This window comes from Callorhinchus milii, unplaced genomic scaffold (genome assembly GCF_018977255.1).
Source record: "Callorhinchus milii isolate IMCB2004 unplaced genomic scaffold, IMCB_Cmil_1.0 Scaffold22, whole genome shotgun sequence".
Lineage (NCBI taxonomy): Eukaryota > Metazoa > Chordata > Chondrichthyes > Chimaeriformes > Callorhinchidae > Callorhinchus > Callorhinchus milii.
In genome coordinates, this window is record NW_024704763.1 from 7,578,149 (window position 1) to 7,602,058 (window position 23,910).

The 23,910-nt window shown below is 40.6% G+C and overlaps 1 protein-coding gene across 4 annotated transcripts in view; it reads right to left on the bottom strand.

Moving 5' to 3' along the window:
- Positions 1–23,910, bottom strand: part of nptnb (neuroplastin b) — a 99,372-nt gene that overhangs the window by 28,421 nt on the left and 47,041 nt on the right. For 2 of the 4 annotated variants that reach the window (XM_042342907.1, XM_042342906.1), the window contains exons 1-3: positions 19,063–19,244; positions 5,590–5,937; positions 271–448 (exon numbers count right to left, since the gene is read on the bottom strand). In XM_042342907.1, the coding sequence (XP_042198841.1) occupies positions 271–448; positions 5,590–5,937; positions 19,063–19,177 (641 nt within the window). In that variant the 5' untranslated portion in view covers positions 19,178–19,244. Of the gene's footprint in view, positions 1–270; positions 449–5,589; positions 5,938–19,062; positions 19,245–23,910 lie in introns of those variants that run through there. The other 2 variants (XM_042342908.1, XM_007909378.2) reach the window with 2 other exon arrangements.

Below are 23,910 nucleotides of genomic sequence, written 5' to 3' on the forward strand. Positions count from 1 at the left end.
AGCATTTCAATACCTCCTCATACTTTATTCTAACTTATTCAATCAAATGCGTAACCAGATAACATGAGCTACCTAGTGTTTGTTTGAACTATAAATGAGCATCAAAAACATCCTGAATTAGATTCATTGACTTGATGTTTCAGGGCCACTAACAAATTTTTTTCTATGACGATTAACCGAGACAAAGCTTTTTACATATGATTCTCAGTCAACCCCCTTTTCATCATTCATTCCAGAAAGGAAATTCAAGGACGTCTTCACAGTCCTCACTTGTACTCGGTGATGTTTGAGGCTGATACATTTCTGGTTCCAGAAATCTCTTCCCCATTTTTCATCCAATAACTGCCACTAGTGGGGTTTGGTGCAGATGTCAGGTTGCAATGCAAGAAGACGACGATAGGATTCGAAGTTGGTAAAATAACTTCCTCAGATGGATTGATCCGTGGTTCTGGAACATACAGAGCAGAATATAAGTTACTGGAATCAACACTGGCGCTGAATGGGCTGCAAATATAGCCAACCTCCAAAACTCATCAGCCAAAAAGTGTTTCAATGAATCAGTTACTTGTCTTTTACAAAGCTATTGTTTCAAAACAGTTTATCCACAGATGTGCGCTAATTAGTGCTGCAATGAAAGCTATCACTAACTTTTACTATTTTGTAAAATACTAATATACTCATTACAAGTGATTATGCTCCATGGAAGTTCATTACTATAAGTTTATGCTCCATGGAATAATAACAGTAGTTGAATTCAAATGACTGGGATGAATGTTCTACTGCTAGTTTTAGAGGGTTAAATCCAAACATAGTTTCAACGGCATCATGTCATCTTGTTTATCAACCTTAAAGGTTATAATATACAAAAGGCTGGTTTGCAAGCACTCCATTGCTGGACGCTCTCAGCATCGGGAACATTCTTTGCAACATGGCTTAATGCTGTTGCCCAGGCTCTCTACTTACCGACTGCAGTTACTGTCATAAAGACATCAATCAGGACGGAAACATGATTTATTTTGCACATTACGTTAACAATCAAAGTTACAAGCAGTACAATAAACCTTTCAGGTTTATTTGAGCTTTCAGGGGAAGATCAAATTAATAAACTGTGGGAAATCAAAGCCTTCAAACTATTATTGTTAATAACAATAATAATAACTTTATTGTTGGGTTGGTCACAAGTCGTTAACCCTTTGAGTATAGATGTCCACTTACTATTATACTATCAAAAAATAAATTCCATTTAAGACAGCTTTGATTCTCTTATCTGTTGTTTACAATACAGAATTCATATTTCCTCGAAAGCAGCAACAGTATCTTGTACATTTGATGCAGAACTATCAACTGTTCAAGGGTTATATAAAACACCCAATGGTATTTGTCAAATAATTTGTGGACTTTGTCAAAGAAGCTGAGTTACACAACAGAGCAAGAACATAACAAAAAGCAACCATCCCAGCTAAAGAAAATGTAAAAATAAATTATAAAAACAATGAAAATAAACATTTTTATCAAAAAGGCCATAAGTTGTACATGGCCAATACCTTCCACAGTGTGCTGAAACAGACATTCATTCAAGTGCTGAAATCCTTTCCGATTGAAATATGCAATTTACCATCAATGCAAAAATTTTCGTAAAAACTCATAATAGAATTAGTTTAATGGAATTAAATTATTTTGTTTAAAAAAATCTGAAGAAACTTAGAGGGTAGCTGCAATATATTATATGAATGCAACAGATTAGATGAACAGCTCAGAACTTATTTGGCGTATTAAACAAAATGCAAATACATCAGATGGATACACAGATTTCAGTCCATTTACGGCGTAGATTCTTCCCTCAAATTCCTACAAGCATACAAATGTTGATGCATTATAGCATAAAGCATTTTCATGCTAAAGAGTGGTTGTATGGATTATTCTGTCAAAAAGTCACATGGAAATATACAGAAGGTACCTTGGCTCTCTTCTCAGAATATTTAACATTTGAGCTTTTCTATGTAGATATGTTGCATGAATTCTGTACTCATCAATATTTTACCCCTACTCCATTAAGAATGCTGCTGATATATTGAAATTACTGAAGCTCACTGCAGGAGAGGCAAATTTAATACATATACACAATTAAATATACATACTGCATTTTAAATTTGCTTACTTAATCATCTTAGGTAAGGAACTATCAAAGAAATGCAACACTGTCCTCCTGACAAGTAAACTGTATCATGAGTTACTTGCCAGAACATTGTAGTGTTAACTGGGGACTTGGACTATCTGTGGCAATGAATGGCACTTACGGCTATATACATACAGTCAAACATGTGTAAAATGTGTAATCCATGCTGCCTCTTGTACCATCACCGCCATCTGTTTTCCAATCAAAACTGAATGGTAGTACGAGAGATAGTACACATATTAAGAGGAAAGCAATGAATGCATATGCACAGCATCAACATTGCTAAATTGGAGTTTTGAAGATCTTACTAATCAGTTTGAATAAAATGCTTGCTGATTTTCTATTCCTGTAAAACCATCAACTTGGAAAACAAAACAATCAAAGTAAAACATGCATATGGAAATACATTTGTGGCGTCATAATATATTGCAGCTTTAAAGATCAGGTTGTGATCTCACTTGATTTTTACTGAGTTGCTTGACAGGCATCATAACGGACTGCAGAGTAGGCCTGAGCAGTAAAACTACACATCGTGAATTGTACATTACTTTAACAGGCTCCCATTTGGCACTTTACAGGCTGGTTTTACACTGATAGATGAACCTGCCAAAATGTTTGGTTTTACCTTTCCATTGCTATCAATTTGCCATTGAAGTATCATCTGCATTTGGACACAAAGATCCAGTGCATTTTAATAGAAAGCTACATCTCCTGGTGATTTTGTGCAAGTTATGACTTTGTTGTCAATTTATCGACCCCAGCCAGTATAAACGTCAAAGAGAAGCACTGTATACATTTCACCACGTTACACTGAAAAGCAATCACTATTAATATTGCAGTCACTAAATCTCAAAGACATGATCCCATTAAAACTTTGGCTTTCAGAACTATCACCACTAGGAAATATCTGACAGACAGACAGACAGACTAGCACAACAACTATACTCTTGGGAACAAGAGACGGGTAAGAGCATAGTTAATGCATGGGGTAAACGAATCTGCCAATAACAGGATCATTGTCTTCAGTGTCTACTCACCAATGAAACTGGTCTTTGTCGTCCTATTTTAGCTAGTTGAGTAACTTACCACTACTACTGAAAAAAACAAAGGATTCTATGCAAGTGTTTGGTAAATGGTGTAACAGTTTCATCTCGTCCAAAACGCTAAGAGAAACTCCCAAACCTGAAAGCTTTTATAATGCGACATCTCCAATTCTGAATTTGACTGTTCCCCACTATCCAGGGTGTTTAAAAGGAGGCTGGCTTAATTGATAAGCAGCACAAAAGGTTTTGGAGTCTGCAGCTTGATCTTTGGTAACTAAACCAGGGTTTTAAGCTTCCCTCCATTCAAATTTGTTTTCTTCTCCTAAAGGTACAGTACTTTCTCAAACTGGGATAAACTAGTATTAACAATAGTAGAAAGCTGTTGCAACTTCTCCCGAATGCTTAGACCTTGTCTGGTTAGATACGGGGCAAAGAATTGTTTTTAAGAAAGTCTCAGATTTTATGGTAGATGCAATTTAAACACCCATCTCAGGGCAGTAAAATGTTCATTTAGAAACAAAATAAGAACAGGTGTTTCACAAATCTGACATTTGGACTTTTGAGGTCTGTTGAAATGACTTAACTGTTAGACCTAGTCTGAAGCACTTTTGAAAATCTATGCCACCACCTACCTTCAATGAAGCACGGACTTGTAACAAAATGGCAGAAATGCAATTTTCTATTCCCTGGGTCTCTTTCCACCCCAAGATTTTTTTGGGTGTCATTCTCAGGAAAAAATATGGAATTAAGAACTGTGAGCTGAGCTCTCAATCAATCTAAAGATTAACAACACTGGATTTCATGAAAATTACATAGATGTAGGTGATGATCATCAGTAATAGAAAGATGGTTTGACACTTGCAGTGTCCAAAAAGAACATATAGAGTATTTGTTAAGGTTAAATAAATAAAATAGCCCATCTGTTCAAGTAGATATTTATTTCTAGAAACACTTTGAAAGTTGACGATGAGAACAGTATTAAGTTGCCAACAGCAGAGGATCATTAGTGACCATAACCACCTTGAAATTAAAATTAAAACGCCTACTAATATTGCTTTATTTGGGTTGGTTAAATTGTTTTGAGTTTGAGGATATTTGAAGCTTTCAGATTCCATTAAAAGCACACTCTGATACTCAGCAAATCGATTTTGTTTCACACAAAAAAAAGCATCCACACTGGGTGCCCAAAGTTAGGAGGTTTGATATGGTGTATGAGTAGAATTCAAGTCTTTTTTATGTTGGATGTATATTATTTAGCAAAATATATTTCATACAATTTGCAGTTCTGAAGTGAAAACCTGGGTACAACTTTTAAGCCAAGGTTGTTGTATAGCAGCCAAAACAATAAAAAAAAGTATTATGTTTGGTACAACTTTAGCAATTGTTTGGTGCATATACATCTGCAGGAAGCTTGCTGCCTAGGTCAGACCACTCCTAGCGATGCGAGACATTCAATGATCACAGGTAGACTTAGATTGTACTGCTTATTGCTACAGTTTGATTCATTTCGCCCTCAGGATATGGAACAAAAAGCTGCCTCATTTAAGAGGCAGCTGAATCTTAGCAGCCATTAACACACAAAGAGACTACGAGAGCTATTTAAATAGTGAAACTCCACTTAACGTCCGCTTAATGCCCTGTAATTCCTTATTTAGGATAATTAACTGAGATAGCGAGTACGCTAAACAATTCCAGCTCTGCATTATAATGGTGGTTTTCAAAAATCTTATTTTTGAAACCACATTACAATAATGTTTCTGCCCCGCTAGCCACAGAAACCTATTAGCATTCAGAGTGCCTCGCTTTGCAGTTCGCTATGCCATCTGTCTAGCATCCAGCATACAATACCTATATACAAACACCCACACATTCAACAGCACTCCAGAAGCTGGTCTCAGCTGCTTCAAAAAGAAAATTGATCAGTTAGATTTTTCATCTAAAAAAACTAAAAGGCTCAATATGAATACCAACAACAAAAAAACTACTACTACAAAGCTCACAATTTTACCAGAGAATGTGTTTACTTAGAAAGGGTCAGGATCTGGTCAGAAACATTACAGTTCACACTATACGGATAAAGCTGAACTAGCTACAACAGCAGCAAGGTCTAAATTCTAGGTTTCTTCTAATAAGGAGTTGCACATACTGGAAGACATCATCAGGGAGAGGCAAGGCACCTTGCAACAATACAAGCAGTTCTGGAGTACTAAAGGGGAACGGAGGTCTACAATGGTGTAACGCAGAAGGGTAGGTTTTTTTGGAGGAGACAAGATATGGGGGGGTGGGGGGGGGTGCGAAATGACACAGGAACACATACTATTGGTCTTTTTCACCAATGGTATGTACAGGACCACTATATGTAGCACTCACTTGGTAGGACGACAACAGTGGCCTGAGCTCGTATCCAGGCAATGGCTGGATTTTTCCGGAGGTCATTCCTTCTGGGGTCGTTGCTTGCCCTACACTCGTAAGTACCTGTATCTTCCAGGCCCAACCTGGTGATACGCAGCACACTCACTCCATTGCTGCCGTAAGCGGTGTTTATCGAAACCCGCTGCTTCCGAGCGTTGTTCCACAGTTGTTTAAACGAGTCGGGCCTGTTCACCTCAGCGTACCACCACTGGATCTCCGGTGTGGGGCTCCCTACCACATCACAGTACAGCTCGAAGGTGTCTCCTGTCAGCTTAGTTTCTGACAAAGGTGACTTGACAAACCCAGCTGGAGGAAGGGCAGTAGAAACGCAGTAACAGAGCAGTCAAAGCAGCCTTAATCTAGGAGAATACTCTTAACTTTAGAGAGGTTATAACAAAGAGTTCATTCTAAGAAGTTAACTATCAGTACATTTAGCTTAAGGAAAGCACATCACAATATTTGGTACAGAAATGGAAAGTGGCGTATTATGAATTGCACAATGTGGGATTTTTAATGGTGTTCAGGTATTGCAAACTTGATAAGAGTAATTGCAATGAAGAACTTTTAAGTGGGAAAAACAAATACTGCAATTTCTCTAGCAGTTACCCATCCATGGGAAGTTTAAGCTTTTCCAGATTTAGTTTTGGAAGCAATATGCAGGTTCTAGACAGTAGTAAGATGAGTGTTTCAACAATTTCCAGCCCAGTGAGAAACCATGCAGTCTAGTCCTGCAGGTGCACAAAATGTGCCCTGGTTTGCATTATAAGCTTTTGATTCACACACTTTCTACCAAAATATACATTTAAGAAAGTTTTGAAAACCACGATCTTCAAAGTGCAATCACACACTTTTATCACATTAATCAATGAGCACAATTTCATCCCCAAGAATGTTAATATTAGAAAAAAAATTGCACTATCGTGGTCTTAAAGACTTAGATGATTGGTAAACAATGTCCTTGGGTAGATTTGATTGTGTGATGATCTGTCTGCACTGAAATTGCATTGGATAAAATTTAATGATAAAATGACTGCGGCGATGAGGTAGGTTTGTCAAATGATTATTTTATACAAAACAGATGGTGGCCAGGAATTGCCTTGAAAAGACAACTAATCACCAATGAATTATTCTGGCTGAGATGCCAGTTGTTGCATTTTGGTGCAGTTACCATCATCTAATGCATCAAGGGCGATTGAATGAATGTAAGTGGACCACAGTACAAATTGAATAATTCAAACTGGAACTATTAGAAAAGGGGAAGATATTAAATATACTCTGTTAAGAAGACAACAACTATTCTAATGTTTTGGAACTCCACAAGTGTGCAAACTAGGATATTTAAGGCAGCACAATAAGAAGCTGGTTTCAATGTGTGGAAGTGGCTAGCCTGACACCATCTATAGGCAAATATTTTGGATTGTTAGTTAACTAGCTACTGTTCTAACTAACATGATCTTTTTTTCCTCCCATAATAGACTTCATACAATGAAGATCAGTTAAGACTGCTGAAGGATACGCACTGGACTGGAAATAGATCTAATATCCTTGCATATAAATTCACATGAATTATAAATATAAATTCAGTAACTTTCCCAATTCTGTACTTTTTTTTACTCAATTTAACATAACCAACTGTATTATACCCAATGTCACAGGAAACAAAGACACAAATAAGCCACTTGATTCATTTTATTGCACTGGGAAATCTGACTAGAGGTACCCATTTCCTTAATGAGTACTGGATCCAGCTTCAAGCCATTTGAAAAGAGGTGATATAAACCTCTCAAGGATACACGATTCAAATAAACATTTATTCTGAGCAATCTGACTGAATAAAACACTGCACATACTGTAGAGCTTGCAACATTCACTGCACTGGATGGAATGTGCAAAGCGGAGTTAACAACAAATTGCATTTATGCAGTGCCTTTCACGTCAGGAGGACGTCCCAGGTCACATCTAAATGCATATTACTGTAGTAACAAAATAAAATCTTAAAACAAAAAAATAAATTAAATATTAAGGTTACAATAAATTACAACCCAAGATATAAGGCACTGATATTGGAAAACAATTAATAGGTTGGAAAGATAAATTTCAAACTGTATATGGGTCAGAAGTAGCTGCCAATTGGTACACTTGCTGCACATCTGTACCTACTGATTAGTCCATGGGCACAATAACAAATTAATGAAAATAAAATCCTCACTCTATCTAGCGAATCACTTAATGGGCCGTATATCCCAGAAAGATTTAATCAAATGAGTTTACTTGCAAAAGCCTTCTACGTTACAGCTGAGAAGGTAGCACACTTAGAAACCATTTCAAAACAAGTATTTTTAAGAGCACGAACATCAGTTGCCATGCTCCAGCAGTGACGGGCCGCTTGAACTGCCAGTATTCCATACCAACTGAGAATGCAGGCATGGTATGGTACAGTACACAAGATTTAATCAGTTGACTGCCAGAAAAGGCACCACCAAAGGGAAGAGCATTGAGTGGTAATTCAACCTCTTTGCTAGCAATTCTAAAGTTGGACCTATATAGTCACTTTGATTTGCTTTCAGCTAACTCCTGTCTAAAGGCAACAATGTGCGTGCAGGTTAAGAGGTTCTGGTCTCATACAATGTTCTGCTACAAGTACCAGACAATTATTGTAAAGTAATTAACCTCCTTAAAACCATAAATAGCATTGATGCAGACTGTGAAAGGACTACTTTGCAGCATTGAAGTAATCTTTTGGATCCTAACTTTGATAAAGACAGATAGAAAATGTGTGTTTGAAAACCAAAACCTGCCATCATCTAAATCAGACTTCAGTTGGAAGAAACTTGGCAGTTATAAACTTCAACTTGGAGTGGGCAAAGGGGCAGTTTACTGAAGAAATCTACTCCGTTCCCTTCTGTTAAATAAACCACTTATATAGTTTTATGCCACATAAGAATTTGCTAGGCAAATGAAGACCAAAGTTCATCCTGTTCTCCTTCCACCATCCTGGCAGTCGCTTGACATGTCGTCTCCCAAACTATTAAATGAGATTATTTTCCAGTAGAAATCTATCTAATTTGTTCTTGAAACAAATAACATTTTCTGCTTCCACTGTCCCTAGATTTACACTTATTTAGCCACATTAGATATAGTTGCAGTAGATTACTGAAGCTCCTTACACAACTAAGAAAATTACATATGGTAACCAATGGCAACTTCTCAAATTTGTCTAAGTTTTTCAATTCAATGTAATTTATCATTAAAAAAATATTTTCTGAATTGTTTAAAAAAACAATTAAAACTCTGCATGACGGTATTGCTCCACAAGATAGAATCCAGCCAATCAACCTCCACCATAGAACTTACTAATGTCCGCGTTGCTACATGTTTTGTTATACTGAATTTGCAGATTACAGCAGCTGGGTTTCAAGTCTTTCTTGTAACGGTCAGCGTGAGGCTTAAAAATACACAGCAGGCCTTAATTTACAAAAATAAATCAAATGAATCAGGCATGAGTAACTCACTCAATCCTCAACATGGATAGCTATCTGTCTAATATCACTCCAATCTCAGTGAAGCCTCTCTTGCCCCCTCAATGTGAACAGAATGTGCTGCTAACTGCAAATTATTTCTTACACAACCATCAATTATATTGATCTTTACTGTGCCGTCACACATCAACATGTCAGCTTTGGGACAAAAATAGAGCCAATAATAAATAAAAATTTATAAAAAGCAGAATAGCAATGTACTTTCTGGGCTCAAATTAAAAGATATAGATAGCTGATTCATTCAGACTTACAATTTTGTGTCATAACCTGACTTAGGGAATGCTTGATGCTGAAAATGGATGTCAATGTAGGCACATTCCCAGTGTAGGCACATTTTTTTTTTAAATGGTGTGAAATCAACTGCACATTTCACTGGACTGAACAAGATTATACTGACAGTACAAAAGAGCACATTTGAAAAGTGTACTGTACCTGAACTCTTATATCAAGCTGAATTTCATGGACCTCTAGACATATTTTTCACACAAATAAAATACTTTCAATCTTTGATTTAGAGAAGGCAAACCAATCAAATTATGAAATATATCCCCATTATACTAGGTCAGCATTACTGTCGTTTGATCATTTTTCAAACTGAACACACACTAAAAAGTGTAGCATAAATATAGAATTAAGACCATCAAGTGGCCAGTTCTCCTCAGCTCCCAGCTACAAAGATTTGGAACAGGAAATTTAAATTCCCCGTTCTTAATTGCTCCGCTACTGTACGTGGTAAATAACTCCAGCTGTATTAAAATGGTCATTGGGTGCAACTAGCCATTGGTGCAGACATATTCACCCAACCAACGTAGTTGTAATAAGTATTCAGTCATACACTACAAACAAAAGAAAACAATGTTTTTTTTTCTCTCAAAATCAGCAAACACTGCCCGTAGAGTGAAGGAGGTAAGTTTGGTGTGAAACCGTCTCATAAACACACATTTTATCCTTTGTTGCTTTGTAGTTATATTGATGTTTACAGTTTATTTGAGAACCTGCAGTACAGAACCAGAATTAGACTGCAGATATCTTGGCACAGTTTCAAGTGGTTACTAAAAACAAAGACTGGTGAACCAACAAGCTCATAAAGCAATGAAGCCAAGAGAGCAAAATGGGCTGTGCTGATCTGAGGGCACAAGATTCAAGGGAAGTCTGCTGAATATAGTAATTATTTGACGCCTGCTGTTGCTGCAATAGAGCTTCAATCCAGTGGTGAACAAGGACAAGAGAGAGAGAGAGCATAAGATGATGTTAATTATACATTGTTTCTGTGGGCAGACATTGCATGTGTATATTACATCTCCATGCTAATGTCCTAATTAATTCTATTGAAAAAATCTATTACCCTTTATAAAATGCAAACATGTAGCAAGATGAGCAGAAATCTAGATATGCTTCTGCTATTATTTCTACAGAACTCCTATAGAATAGGATCCAAGTGTCCTGGTTATTGTAGTATACATCTACCCATATAAAGCCTGAAATAAAACCACATAGTTCCCAATAGTAAAAAGGCAATTAAAATATTTTTAAAATGAATAGAATAACTTGCTAGTTCATTATTCTCAAGTTTCTACTTCAATCCAAAATCTGGAAGTGGATTCATTTTAAAAAAGAAATGGTGATACCTTCACACATGGCTGGCCATAGAGTAAATAGAGTTAAATGCTGCCATATCTGTATTACAAATCAGAATTCTGATCAAATGATTAGTTAAAACTAAAGATATTAATAATAGTCCTTGGAACATCTGACATTTCAAGAAATGCTCAACAAAATATACTGTCCTCTACAAGGTCATCAATAAGCACAAAGAGACATTTGAGAATGCAGGATTGAAGATATTGTTTCTTCAGTTGGTCGCAGAACTCTATACGCAAAACTGATGTGAAATGCTACAGTGCAATAGTGTAATAATTAGTTAATTCCCTGTGCTAGAATATAATGCCAATTCAACCTTGAATTGTCATAGGTAATTCTAAGAACTTATCTATAATGTTGGTGCTCTAAGATAATACACTATCTATTTTCACATTCATTTTTAAACATGTATTTTATTTCTGCAGAGCGTGATATCTCACTTTTTACTTTTATGCTCAAAACAGGGAATCAATTTGTATAATTTAAAAAGGGCAAAATACCTTGGAAGCAAACTTAAGCTCAAGCTTATTAAGACTAAAAACCCATTTTAGTTTTTTTAAGTGTTGTTTAGTTGAAGCTAATTAATTGGAGTGATGTCCTGAGTCAGCCTGGTTGTACTAATCTGGAATAAGTCATGTCAAGGTTGGCAAGGATGAATAATGACTAACACAGCTCAGAATAGAAATCCATTGCATTTCTGATGTTCTTGTGAGGGAAATGATTATAGCCTTGCATTTCATCCATGATAAATGTTGTAATAAGAACTGGCCTTTTTAGAATAATCATCTCATTTTAAGAAGATTGTGGAGTCCTGTAGCTCAGTGGTTAGAGCACTCACTTTGCAAGTGAGAGACCTGAGTTCAATTCCAGGCAGAGGGCGAAACCTTGGGCAAGTTTCCTTAATCCACACAAAGCCTAATAATAATCCCTCCAAAACCACAAACAATAATAAATTGGTCATTTTCAATCTATGACTGTTTGTGGGACATTGCTGTGTGCAATTGGCTGCCGCGTTCGCCCACAAATATACAGTCAATTCACTTTACACTGTGTTCTGTGAAGCGCTTTGGGACGTCCTCCCGACGTGAAGAGCGCTATATCAAATGCAAGGATTATTATTATTATTATTGTAATTTTCAGTCAGATTCTTAACTGTTAAGAGTAAATAAGGTACTTCATGCATTTTATCAATTTGCTGTATTTTGCCTTCACATCATGTTGAATATAATTATTTCAAATAATAGGAGTAAAAACCCACAGGTTTAATGGCCAGGTAGAAGTACCAGATTGTTCCTGAAGAAGCCAGGGCTCAAATCCAAATCCCAGTGCGCATCGTCAGTGATTTGCTGGGAAACTAGACAAGTGCTCGCTACAATTGCACCTGCTCCATTTTGAGTATGTAAGGAAGAATATAATGATTTCCAGGGCTTCAATGCTGCACTACAATAAAGGACACTGTTTAACTATCCTGGAGCAACAAGGAGAGCAATCCCCCTTTAAAAAGGTTGTATTAAAAATAGAGAAAGAGCAAGATGATACAGCATTAACCTTCTCTTCAAAACAGTGGCATATTTTTAAAAGCTTCAAGAGGATTTGTAATACCCACATGGATGTGGGCTAAATTTAATGTAGACTGAACGTCAATGACATTATAAAATTGCTACCTAGTCAATTCTGCAGTTTTACACTCATGAAATGACATTTTCTAATCTGTTACTAACTGTTTTTGTTACAACAGACAAGAAAAATATTACAAGGGTGGCACTGGAACGCAGCAGGATCTAGCTTTACATTTGGCAGGGGCTAGACAGCCATTTTCCATTCTGGATTATTTTCCATTCGGATGGTGTTACACATGTGATTATAGAAGGTATTAAAGTTGCAAATTGCATGAACAGAAGTTTAATGCTGGGATTCTATCCCTGAATTTAAGGGCAGCCTTGTGTTGGAAAGTAGATAGAGAAAGGAATTGATAACAGTGAGGCTAAAAACAACCTTATGTCTTAACATCTGGAGTTCGGAATCAACTCTAAGTTAGTCTATATTTTCCCAGACTAAAGAAAGTTCAGATTTTTTTTCCAGTTAAGTATAAATGACATTTTAAAGCAGGTTTTTAGAAAAACGTAGCACTTGCGTTCACCACAAGCAGGTTTTCGCCACAATTTCTCCCACTCAAGATTCTCAAAGTACTTTGGAATTTGCAACACGTACACAACTTGAAAAGATACGTTTACGGTTTCCCAATGCAAAATGGAAATTGGAATGAAACTGATGCATAAATTCAAAGCCTTCCAGTCAACTGAATTATTTTTGAAATAATCAGCTTATAACTATCAAGACCAATAGTCACTAAAAGATAGTAACCAGAATATAGGCTGTTACAATGCTATCAGTTTAGCATTGCATCTGAAACTACAAAGTATAGATTAGCATTGTCGCTACTGTACATGGGAGGTTACAAAACTACAAAACAGTTGCTGTTAGAGATTCTTGAAGCAAAATTGTAGTCCCTATTCCCCGATGTTTGCAAAATCTATTGAATGAAATATTGCCATAATCCAGCTGCCATAGCAATATTAGTAAAACGAATTTGGCCACTCAACACATCCACACGCACAACAATCATGAATGCCTAATATCTTTAAGTTACATTAACTATCTTCAGAATGTCCTGGAGACATGCTATGAACAACGTTTTCCATGTTCAAGTGCATTGGGACACTCCTTGAACATGTCACTCATCAGCTCAAAGAAACTGAGTTCTCATTAAAGAACACAAGTGCACTTTTCCAACCGTGGGGACAAAGGAAAAGGAAACCATATTGAAGGCAGTTATAAATGAACAAAAAAAATGAAAATAACTACAGTATGTGAAAGCCAGTTAGAGGAATGAAAATACTGCAATAAGCGTAAAATGAATCAAGTTTTAATCAAAGTAATCAATACTATACCTGTTTCCTTGCCCTTAAAGAGAACACACATTTGCCAGAAAATGAAGTTTTGCAGTTATGCATAGCAAAAACAAATCAATCAAATACAATATGTTGTTCGAACAAAGACTTCAGGGCTAGAATAATTTCACAATATTAGTCTCAAACCAGTTTAATAATTGAAGCCTTAAAACCAACTTATTGCAACATCCCGGGGCTGATATTACTGTGGTAATGCATATCTGCAATAAACATTTCATGGTGTTTGTTTCATTAATGTATCATGCAAGACAATATCAAATGTACATTTAACTGTCAAGCTTCTGCAGTAACCTAGCAATGCATTACTTTGCTTATGACAGATTAATTCAATATGACTCCAATCTGAATTTAAATTTGTTGTGTAGACTCATTTTCTCTGCAGCATTAAAATGGCTACCAACACCAGACCTCAATATAGAAGATATAACTCAACAAATTTGCCTACCAAAAGCAGTAAGCCTTGAATCCATGCCAATCTTTTACACCACTTTACATCACAGCTCTTATGCCACACTGTTTCATATCATTCAACCCATGGCGTAATTGTTACTTCACAAAGCAAGTACATTTCAATTTGAAGGCACCAAACGGAGGTACTGTATGATCTAACAGGCAGCAAAGGAGATATGAGCGTTCAAAGCAATGTAAATGGCAATTGCACGTATAAACATTTTGTGCTAACCAATGCATTCTTGGTCGAATGTACAGCCTGTGTTTTGCTGGGAGTCTATGAAATCAAAATGAGTTTGAGAGTTGTCATATAAACAGAGCAAAACATTCATGTTGCAAACACATTTGGAAATGCAAACTTCAAATGCAAATTGATTTTTTTTAAACCAAAATCAAACTGAAATGCCCTCTGGAATTTAACCTCAATACACTTCCCCCAAGGCCTGAATCATTTAATTTCACTACTAATCCACTGAACCATGCAAACCTAGATAGCCCCTCGTTCAACCCCCATCTAAGAAAAAAGCATACATCACAAAAGTTCTACCCCAACAAACTCATCGCACAAAACCTATTTCAATTCCACTATCTCCTGGAAGAATGTTCTACATTTTTCTCTGTGAAATTCTTGGCAAAAATTGTAGATGAACACATTCCCACAATTAAAATTTCACCTCTCTCTCCTCCCACCTATCTGTGCTCCGTCTTACAGGTCTTTTAAATTTTAAATGCAAGTTCTTTAATTCTGCTAGAACTAGTTCTGCCAAGTCTTAATTAAATAACTTCTCACCAGTTAAATAACTTACTCACATCTCTATCATCTATTCCTCTTGTTGTTTTAAAGATTTCACTAACTCAGTTGCGCGCTGTGTTAACAGCATGGAACATGCAGGGGTACTCAATTAATTTCATAGTCAATGTATTACAGCAACAAAATACAGTCAGGCTACTCCTTCATAATCATTCTACAATGTCCCATTGCTGAAAGTACACATATGGAGTCTGGGACAAAACCACACCTAGTAAAGACCAAGTCATCAATATGTCGTCTCAAAATGTTGCAAGAATGGCCACAACGTACAATATAGCTGACGTAATAGGGGTTGGGCCCTCAACTATCTGTGAAATCATATTCTAACAAGTTACCACCTTAGGAAAGGAGAACATTTCTTCAGCTTTTATCACAAAAAAATCGATTTGTTTTCTAAGCTCAACTGCAAGTTGAGAATATTAAATAGCCACCACCACTTCCTTATTGATATTTTAAAATGTAAATTATTGATTAACCAATTTTCAGAGCAAGTTAGTTTGCATTTTGTTTATTTTAAATGATACAATCAGACGGTGTAAATGTTGCTTCAATATATTTTATTCCATGTTGGAAGATTTAATGCCAGTCTGGGCTTCGTTCATCACATTCCACACATGATGCACTCCACAGTGATTCAGAGAATGGATGCGATTTGATGAGACAATATTGCAGCATGCTGAACCACTAATACAAATAACAGTCTAAATTCCCTAAACTACCGAGTTAACAATCTAGACATGATTGTGGGAGATAATTACCAGTCACCGTCATGGTGCAGATTTTTTTTAAAACAAATCTGAGAGATTTTATTGAATACCCTCCTTTCACCTAGAGCATAGTTTATTCTTGACCTCTGGCCACACACAACCCCAAAAACTCAACCTCAATTTTCATGATTAAACAAGTCGATTAAATTATTCATGAAAATCACTTTTTAGAACCTACTACAGTTGCAAATATCCAGGCAACTACTGGATCACCTTTATATATTAAAAAAAACTGCAATTGATGGGTTCTAAACACGATTAGTCTAAAACTGTCTTGCCACCAACTACTCCAGTCGGCTAGTTCGGGCAGAGGCTGCTATCCCTGGAAATACCGTAGCATGCTGCAGATAAGTAGTATAGCAGTCCCATAGGGGATAGAGTGACCATTTCTCTGCTGCAGGTGTTAAAAATAAAGATGACTTTCGCTCATCTTCTCCAACACAATATTTTCTATGCCGGCAAATTAAAATTAGTGTATTTTTGACAATGTGATATTTTTGAATGAACTGGATTCTGGCATTAATTGGCTTCTCATTGCAAAACAGCCAGTGCTTCATAATTCAAAATGATTAAGATTTAGGACACTGTTAACTGAAGGTACTTGCTACTCTGTATGTATAGTTCATTTTTGGACTAACTCAAAAAAGTGGATCAATGGATCAGTAAAGCAGCATTATATTTCACAAGAGGCAGCTTACAGGCTAACCTATCTTCAAGCAATAACATAAAATTGATAATTAAAGGCAGTGGGAACTTTAAGATTAAAACTGCAATATTTGCTTAAAATGTACATCTCCCCAAAATGAACGAATTCAACAAGCTCTGGAGGCAAATGTTTTATGCTGCGTACACACACCTTTACATAATGTATTTTCCTCCAGGCCCTCTTATTTGACTGTGTGTCGAGAGGAGCATTTGATTCTTAACACTGCAAGTCATACTGACCTTATTCTATGCTGGTGTTGAACAAGAGGTTATTTAGCAGCATATTGGCCATGCAATGATCAGTTCATATACTAAAATCCATACTGTAAAAAGGAAGTATTTTGAGGCCTCTCTGGAAGACACTGCCAATGTCCCTAATTAATACAGCAATGGTGTTCACTTTCAGGATTTCCCCTGACCTTGCAGCTCCTCCATTATTCTCATGCTGAATGACATTGATTTCCGAACCTCTTCCAGCCTGGACCACAATAATCCTAACACACAGCTATCTTTTTTTTATTAAAACATATGCACAGCTACTGCATGACAGAAGATTTTTTAAAATGTCATTTTAACCCCTACTCTCCCCTCTTTAAGATAAAGGTGAATTACATAACTGCCGGATCAATTTCTAAAAATGCCAAGTTTTTCTTTGTAAATATGACAAACGCGGGTTGGGATACTATTTTCTAATTCATTTGCTCCCTTTTTTCATAAACTGAACACACACAAATTACCGACAACCTGCCCCCCCTCTTCCTCCCCATTTGTGACTCAACAGGATTTAATTTCAATCTCTGCAACAAAACAACACATTTTGCTTCACTTTAAATCGCAATGAAATTTGAGAAAAAAATGGAAACGAGGGGGTAGTGGTGGTGGTAGTGGGGGGAAAGGAGAAAAGAAAAACAACATTAAATATAAATTAGCATTCCCCTCTCCGCCGTCTTACAGCATTGATTTCACCGCTGTAACTAAATCATTCCAAATGTGGCTGTTCTGGTACTGTACTGTTCGGCACTGGGGCAAAGCCACGGGGAAAAAAACAGGTTAGAATATATTTAAAGGGGGAAAAAAGGGGGAGAGGAAGAGGGGGGGGGGGGCACTATCACAGTCAGGTCGGGCTCAATCCTCGTGCATTCCCTCCCGCATTGGGGTTTTATAGGGATTTGAGAGGAGAATCGAGTATTTATTGATACGAAATACTTCACCGTCTTCAAACTCTTAATTCTCTTTTCATACGAACAGCAACAACAACGACAGCAGCAACAACAACATGAAGGGCACCACTCCTCGCCACTGAACTGTGCATTCACGGAGTTTGCATTTGATTGCAACACAGAAGCCAACACTACAACAAACTAATGTTTATTTTTTAAAAAAGGGTTGAAGGGGGTGTGGGGGGGACATTAATAAATAAAACGCCCGCAGTTAAAGCCGTATTAAGATGCAAAGCCTTATCCACCACCACAACCCCCCGCGCCCCCCCGCACACCGGCCCCCCCCGCACACCGCCCCCCGCTCTCCCCCCGCACACCGGCCCCCACTTCCCCCCCGCACACCGGCCCCCACTTCCCCCCCGCACACCGGCCCCCGCTCCCCCCCCCCCGCACACCGGCCCCCGCTCCCCCCCGCACACCGGCCCCGCTCCCCCCCCCGCACACCGCCCCCGCTCCCCCCCCACCGCCCCCCCCCGCACACCGGCCCCCACTTCCCCCCGCACACCGGCCCCCGCTCCCCCCCCCCCCGCACACCGGCCCCCGCTCCCCCCCCGCACACCGGCCCCCGCTCCCCCCCCCCCCGCACACCGGCCCCCGCTCCCCCCCCCGCACACCGGCCCCCGCGCCCCCCCGCACACCGGCCCCCGCTCCCCCCCCCGCACACCGGCCCCCGCTCCCCCCCCCCCCCCCCCCCCGCACACCGGCCCCCGCCCCGCACACCGGCCCCCGCCCCGCACACCAGCCCCCCCGCACACCAGCCCCCCTCCCCCCCCCCGCCCCCGCCCCCCCCCCCGCACACCGGCCCCCGCTCCCCCCCCCCGCACACCGGCCCCCGCTCCCCCCCCCCGCACACCGGCCCCGCTCCGGCCCACACTGACAGGGAAGCAAACAGCAGCCTGAAAAACAGCTGAACCGCCACAGCCTCGGCTGGGGGGAGGGGGGGGTAAAATGCGGAATTAAACGCTCTCCCTCCCCGAGGCTGGGGCTCTCTCTCCCTCCCCCCCACCCCCTCCAGGCTGGGACTCCCCCCCACCCCCTCCAGGCTGGGGCTCTCTCCCCCCCCCCAGGCTGGGGCTCTCTCAGGGCCCGACACAAGCAGCTCCCCGTGAGCCGTCACCCCGTCCCCGGGACCACCCCTCTCTCTCTCTCTCTCTCTCTCCCCGGGGCTCCCTCCCTCCCTCCCTCCCGTCCTGCAGCGTCGCTCCCCCGCAACCTCACGCCGGTTCCCGCTTCCCAACACACCGGGGTTCACTCCACACCCCCCACCCCCCCGCCCGGTGCTCTCTGTGTGTGTGTGTGTCGGGGAGAGGGAGGGGGTGCACTTACCGCTCTGCGCGAGGGCCGTGCGGGGGCCGCTGAGCGCCAGGAGAGCGCACAGGGCGGCGGTCAGGGCGGCGGAGGCTGAGGCTGAGGCGGAGTGCGGGCCCCGGCGCGTTGCCATGGTAGCGCTGCGCTGCTGTCCGTGTGGCGGTGGCGGTGCCGCTGCTGCTCCGCGAGCCTCCGACAGCCGTCCGCCCGCTATCGCGAGACTCGCGCCGCATCCCCTCCCCCCCCCCCCCCCCGGGGGGACGCGGCGCCGCCCAGCGCCTGCGCAGTGACAGTGGCCCACAGCTCGCGTCATGACCCTGAGCTGCCGCAGAGGGGCGCTGCTGCTGTCGCCTTTCCCTCCCCCCCCCCACCCCTCTCTTCGAGCCGCTTGCGCAGCGGCGCCGTTGTCAGTGGTCATTACCCCGAGCTGCCGCAGGTGGCGCTGTTGCGGTTATTACCCCGCGCTGCCGCAGGGGGGCGCTGCAACAGCATTGCCTGAGACTGGGAGCAGCGGAGAGTTTGGGCAGATCACGAGTTCGGTCCCAGCCTCAGCCGCGCTTCCTGGTGACCTGTTCCGGTCGTTAATATAACAATAATAATCCCTGCATTTGATATAGCGCTTTTCACGTCGGGAGGACGTCCCAAAGCGCTTCACAGAACACACTGTAAAGTGAATTGACTGTATATTTGTGGGCGAACGCGGCAGCCAATTGCGCACAGCAATGTCCCACAAACAGTCGTAGATTGAAAATGACCAATTTATTATTGTTTTTGGTTTTGGAGGGATTATTATTAGGCTCTGTGTGGAGTAAGGAAACTTGCCCAAGGTTTCGCCCTCTGCCTGGAAGTGAACTCAGGTCTCTCACTTGCAAAGCGAGTGCTCTAACCACTGAGCTACAGGACTCCCCATAATAATCCTGGCATTTGATACAGCGCCATCGGGGCGTCTCTAAGCGCTTCACAGAATGTACTGTAAAATGAACTAACTGTGTGTTTTGTGGGTGAATTGCCCTCTTTAATTACCCAGAGGTTAATTACCCTATTGGGTAAAGAAAAAACTCCTGGTGTATGTCCTGAAATTGCCCTTTACAACTCGAAACTACTGACTTCCGGTTCTACTGTCTTACATAATAATAATAATAATAATAATAATCCTTGCAATCGATATAGCACCTTATCACATCTTTGAGAGACGACTCAAAGCGCTTCACAGGATATACTGTCAAGCGATGTGACTGTGCATTTTGTGGGCGAAACACGGCAGTCAGTTGTGCACACACAGCAGCGTCCCACAAGCAGTCGTGGATTGAGCGAGCAAATTATTTATTTTTCTTGGTACATCCCGAAGTATTTATCCAGCTTTACCTTTTTCAATGCCATTTTAAATATAAACACCGCTACAAGGTCCCTTCTGAGTCGTCTTCTCTCGGCGCCTTGAGACGTCTCGAAGACGTGATAAGGCGCTGTATCAATTGCAAGGATTGGTATTATTATTATTATGTTCTCAGTCTGAAGGTTCATAGCGGCCGTGTGGATTGGGTTTTGACACCCGTTGGGGAGAAAGCGTCACTTCAGCAATGTAAAACCACATAGAGTCGACAGTAATGGCTACAAATAGTCTGGTGATGATCACAAGCTGCTCGGTTTGGATGAACAAAGCCCTTCCTTCCAGAACACCCTCCCTGGCATCCTCTCGTCACAGTATCAAGCTGCTTTTTAATCGAGTCCATGTGTCCACGTGGTAACTGGAACACCCGATGTCCCATTTCTGTCTGAAATGTTGGTGTGACCGCTATTATATATGGTTTCACTGAAAATGTATTGCAAGCAATACACTTTATTCTGGACAATTATTGTTCCTTCACAAGTAAATAAGGTGTCAGCCTGGCTCAGTCGGTAGCACTTTGGGTCAGAAATTTGGGGGTTTAAGCCCCACGTCGGGACATTGAATTGATATAGTCCAGGCTGACACTCCTGTGCGGTGCTGGGGGAGGTCAGCATTGTTAGAGATGCCGTCCATCGGCTGGGATGTTAAACCAAGGTCCCGTGTAACTGTTCAGGTGGATGTTAAAGATCCCAAAGCACTATTGGAAAAATGAACCAAGTTTTTACTGGTGTCCTGGTCAAAAATCCCCCAAATATATTGTTATTGGTCAATGCAATAAGGTGTTATGTCAAGTGTAAGGATTATTTTTACAGGTTATGTTATTGTTGCTGGATATTCAGTTAACATTTACAGTATTCGTTTCATTCAAATCTCATTAAATTTTAAAGTCAATCACATTAGAGTATATTCTGTGAAGCACTTTGAGAAGTCTCAACAATGTGGTAAGAGGCTCATTGTCAAATGAAAGGATAATTATTATTACTGCATTATTGCTGCAGATCCCAATCAATCCGACATCTTTTAGAGCCCTATGAGGTCCCCTCTGAGATATTGTTTTAAGGTTGAGGAACCTGTCTTACTTAATCCTTCCTCAGTTACAGATTTAGAGTTATACACAGGAAGTATTTATTTACACAGCTGGAATAGGTTACCAGGAAGGGCAATTGAGGATTCCGGTTACGTTTAAAAAGTAGCTTGATCCTGTAATAGGAAGACGGTAGGGTGGGTATTCTGTAAGGATGAGATCAAATAGTCTTCTTCAATGTAACTCCTTTTATGATCCCTGTGCAATTTATCTAAGTGGAAACAGATGTATGGAATTATTTCACTTGTGGCAAAAAAAATCTAAAGAATAAAAGTCCTCTGTCCGCTAAGAGTTCTGAACACATGAATATTGATTAAAAATCAAAAGTCCAAAAGCTGGAAAAACTGAAATCCTCCTATGTCAGGAGGCCATCTCAAAGTCCCTTACGTGATTCACTTTAAAATGTAGTGGCTGTGTGTTTTGTAGGTGAACGCGGCAGCCAATTGTGCACACAGCGATGTCTCACAAACAGCCAGGAAGCGTTGGGGAATTGTTGAATCAAAAACAGATGACGCCGGGAGCACTCAGCAGGTCAGGCAGCATCTATGGAGAAAGGAAAGTGAGTCAACGTTTCGGGTCCATGACTCTTCGTCAGAACTGGGACATGTTGGGAGGGAGAGGCTTTTAAGGGCTAACAGTGAGGGGGGAGTCAGGGCCAGGAAGACAAAGGAGAAAATTGGGTAGCGGACAAGGTATGATGGGTTAAATGTGTGTTAATGATGCAAAATAAAGGGAGGGGGAAATTGCAACAGAATAGGCAGACGAGAGAGAGAAAAGGTGTGTCTGGGACCCAGATGATGTGGTGTTGGTCACAGAAGAGGGGGAGGGGAAGGTGAGCTGTTAGGGTCTGAAATTGTTGAAATCAATATTGAGGCCAAAGGGCTGTAAGGTCCCGAGCAAATAGATGAGGTGCTGTTCCCCGAGCTTGCACTGTGGCTCATTGGAACAGCGTAGGAGACCGTGGATGGAGAGGTCAGAGCGCGAGCCACAATGTCCCACGAACAGCCATGGAGTCAATACTGTAACTAATGGGAAAAATATAACTGTTCTGCTTTTTGAAATAAGATCACAGCTACAGCAAAGTAAAGCTAAGGCAATCTTTTCGGGTAAGAAGGATGTTCTCCGATGCTTGCTGTCGATAAGAGCGATGGCAAGAGGAAGCTGCAAACAGGAACAGGTAAGTTTCCACCGGTCAAGAAGCAACAAGCAGCGATTTAATTCAATTCGCTCCTCGCTTTAGTGTTGCGCCACACCACGTACCCCTCAGTGTTACATTTTTACTCACAGGCCTAGACTAACCCCATTCCCACTCTCAGGCCTAGGTCTTAGACCGAGAAGCTTTGGTAAAAATAGATATGTTGAATTATTACCCTATTACAATTTTGTCCTTCAGATGAGACATTAAACCAAGGATCCGTCTCCATATTTAGATGGATGTTAAAGATCCCATGATACTATTCAAAAAGAGAAAGGGAGTTTCTCCCAGTGTCCTGGCCAATAAATCTGAAAAATAAAACTGGTCACTCACTCCACGGCTGTTTGTGGAACATTTCTGTGCGCAACTGACTGCCACGATAGCCGACAAAACAGTATATCCTGTGAAGTGCTTTGAGATGTCTCGACGATGTGATACGGCGATATATCAAATGTAAGGATAATTATTATTAATTCTGTACAGTTGGTAAAGCTCTTCTGAGGTGGTGAGGCGGTTTAATAATCTTTACATTTGGCATAGTGCCTTTCACATCAGGAGGACGTCTCAAAGCACTTTGCATGATTTACTGTAAAGTGGAGTGCCTGTGGGTTAAAATATGTTAGCACAGAGCACGGGGACGTTTATTCTGGGTCTAGCATTTCGTCAACAAAATATACAGTCAAACCACTTAACAGCATATTCTGTGAAGCGCTTTGAGATGTCTTGAAGACGTGATAAGGATCTATAGTGCAAATATTATTATTATTATTATAACTCAAAGTCTCCGCCATCAACCATTGCTCCACTTTATCACAATGATGTGTGCAGCGCAGTGCACATCAGAGAAATGATCTGTTTAACAGGAAACCATAAAACATGCAGAGAGGGCAATTTTGGAAATCTGGCAACTCGTAACAGATTTCCTGCAGCATTGCACATCGCAGGCCGCCGAAAGGTTAATCCCAGGCGGATGCAACGTCTGCTACAACAGATTTCCTGCTGCACTCACTGTACACTTTGTGGCCCTCGTGCGCTAACTTGACTCTTTACCGTTTTCGAGATAATTTATCATGATGGGACTCATTTTTGAAGTTCGAACGAGCCTGTCCGTTTTTGACAGTGCGGTGTAACTAACACGGGACGTTAATCTGCCCACTTCGTTGAATCTAGCAGATGATGTGCTTTGGTTACGATCACAGA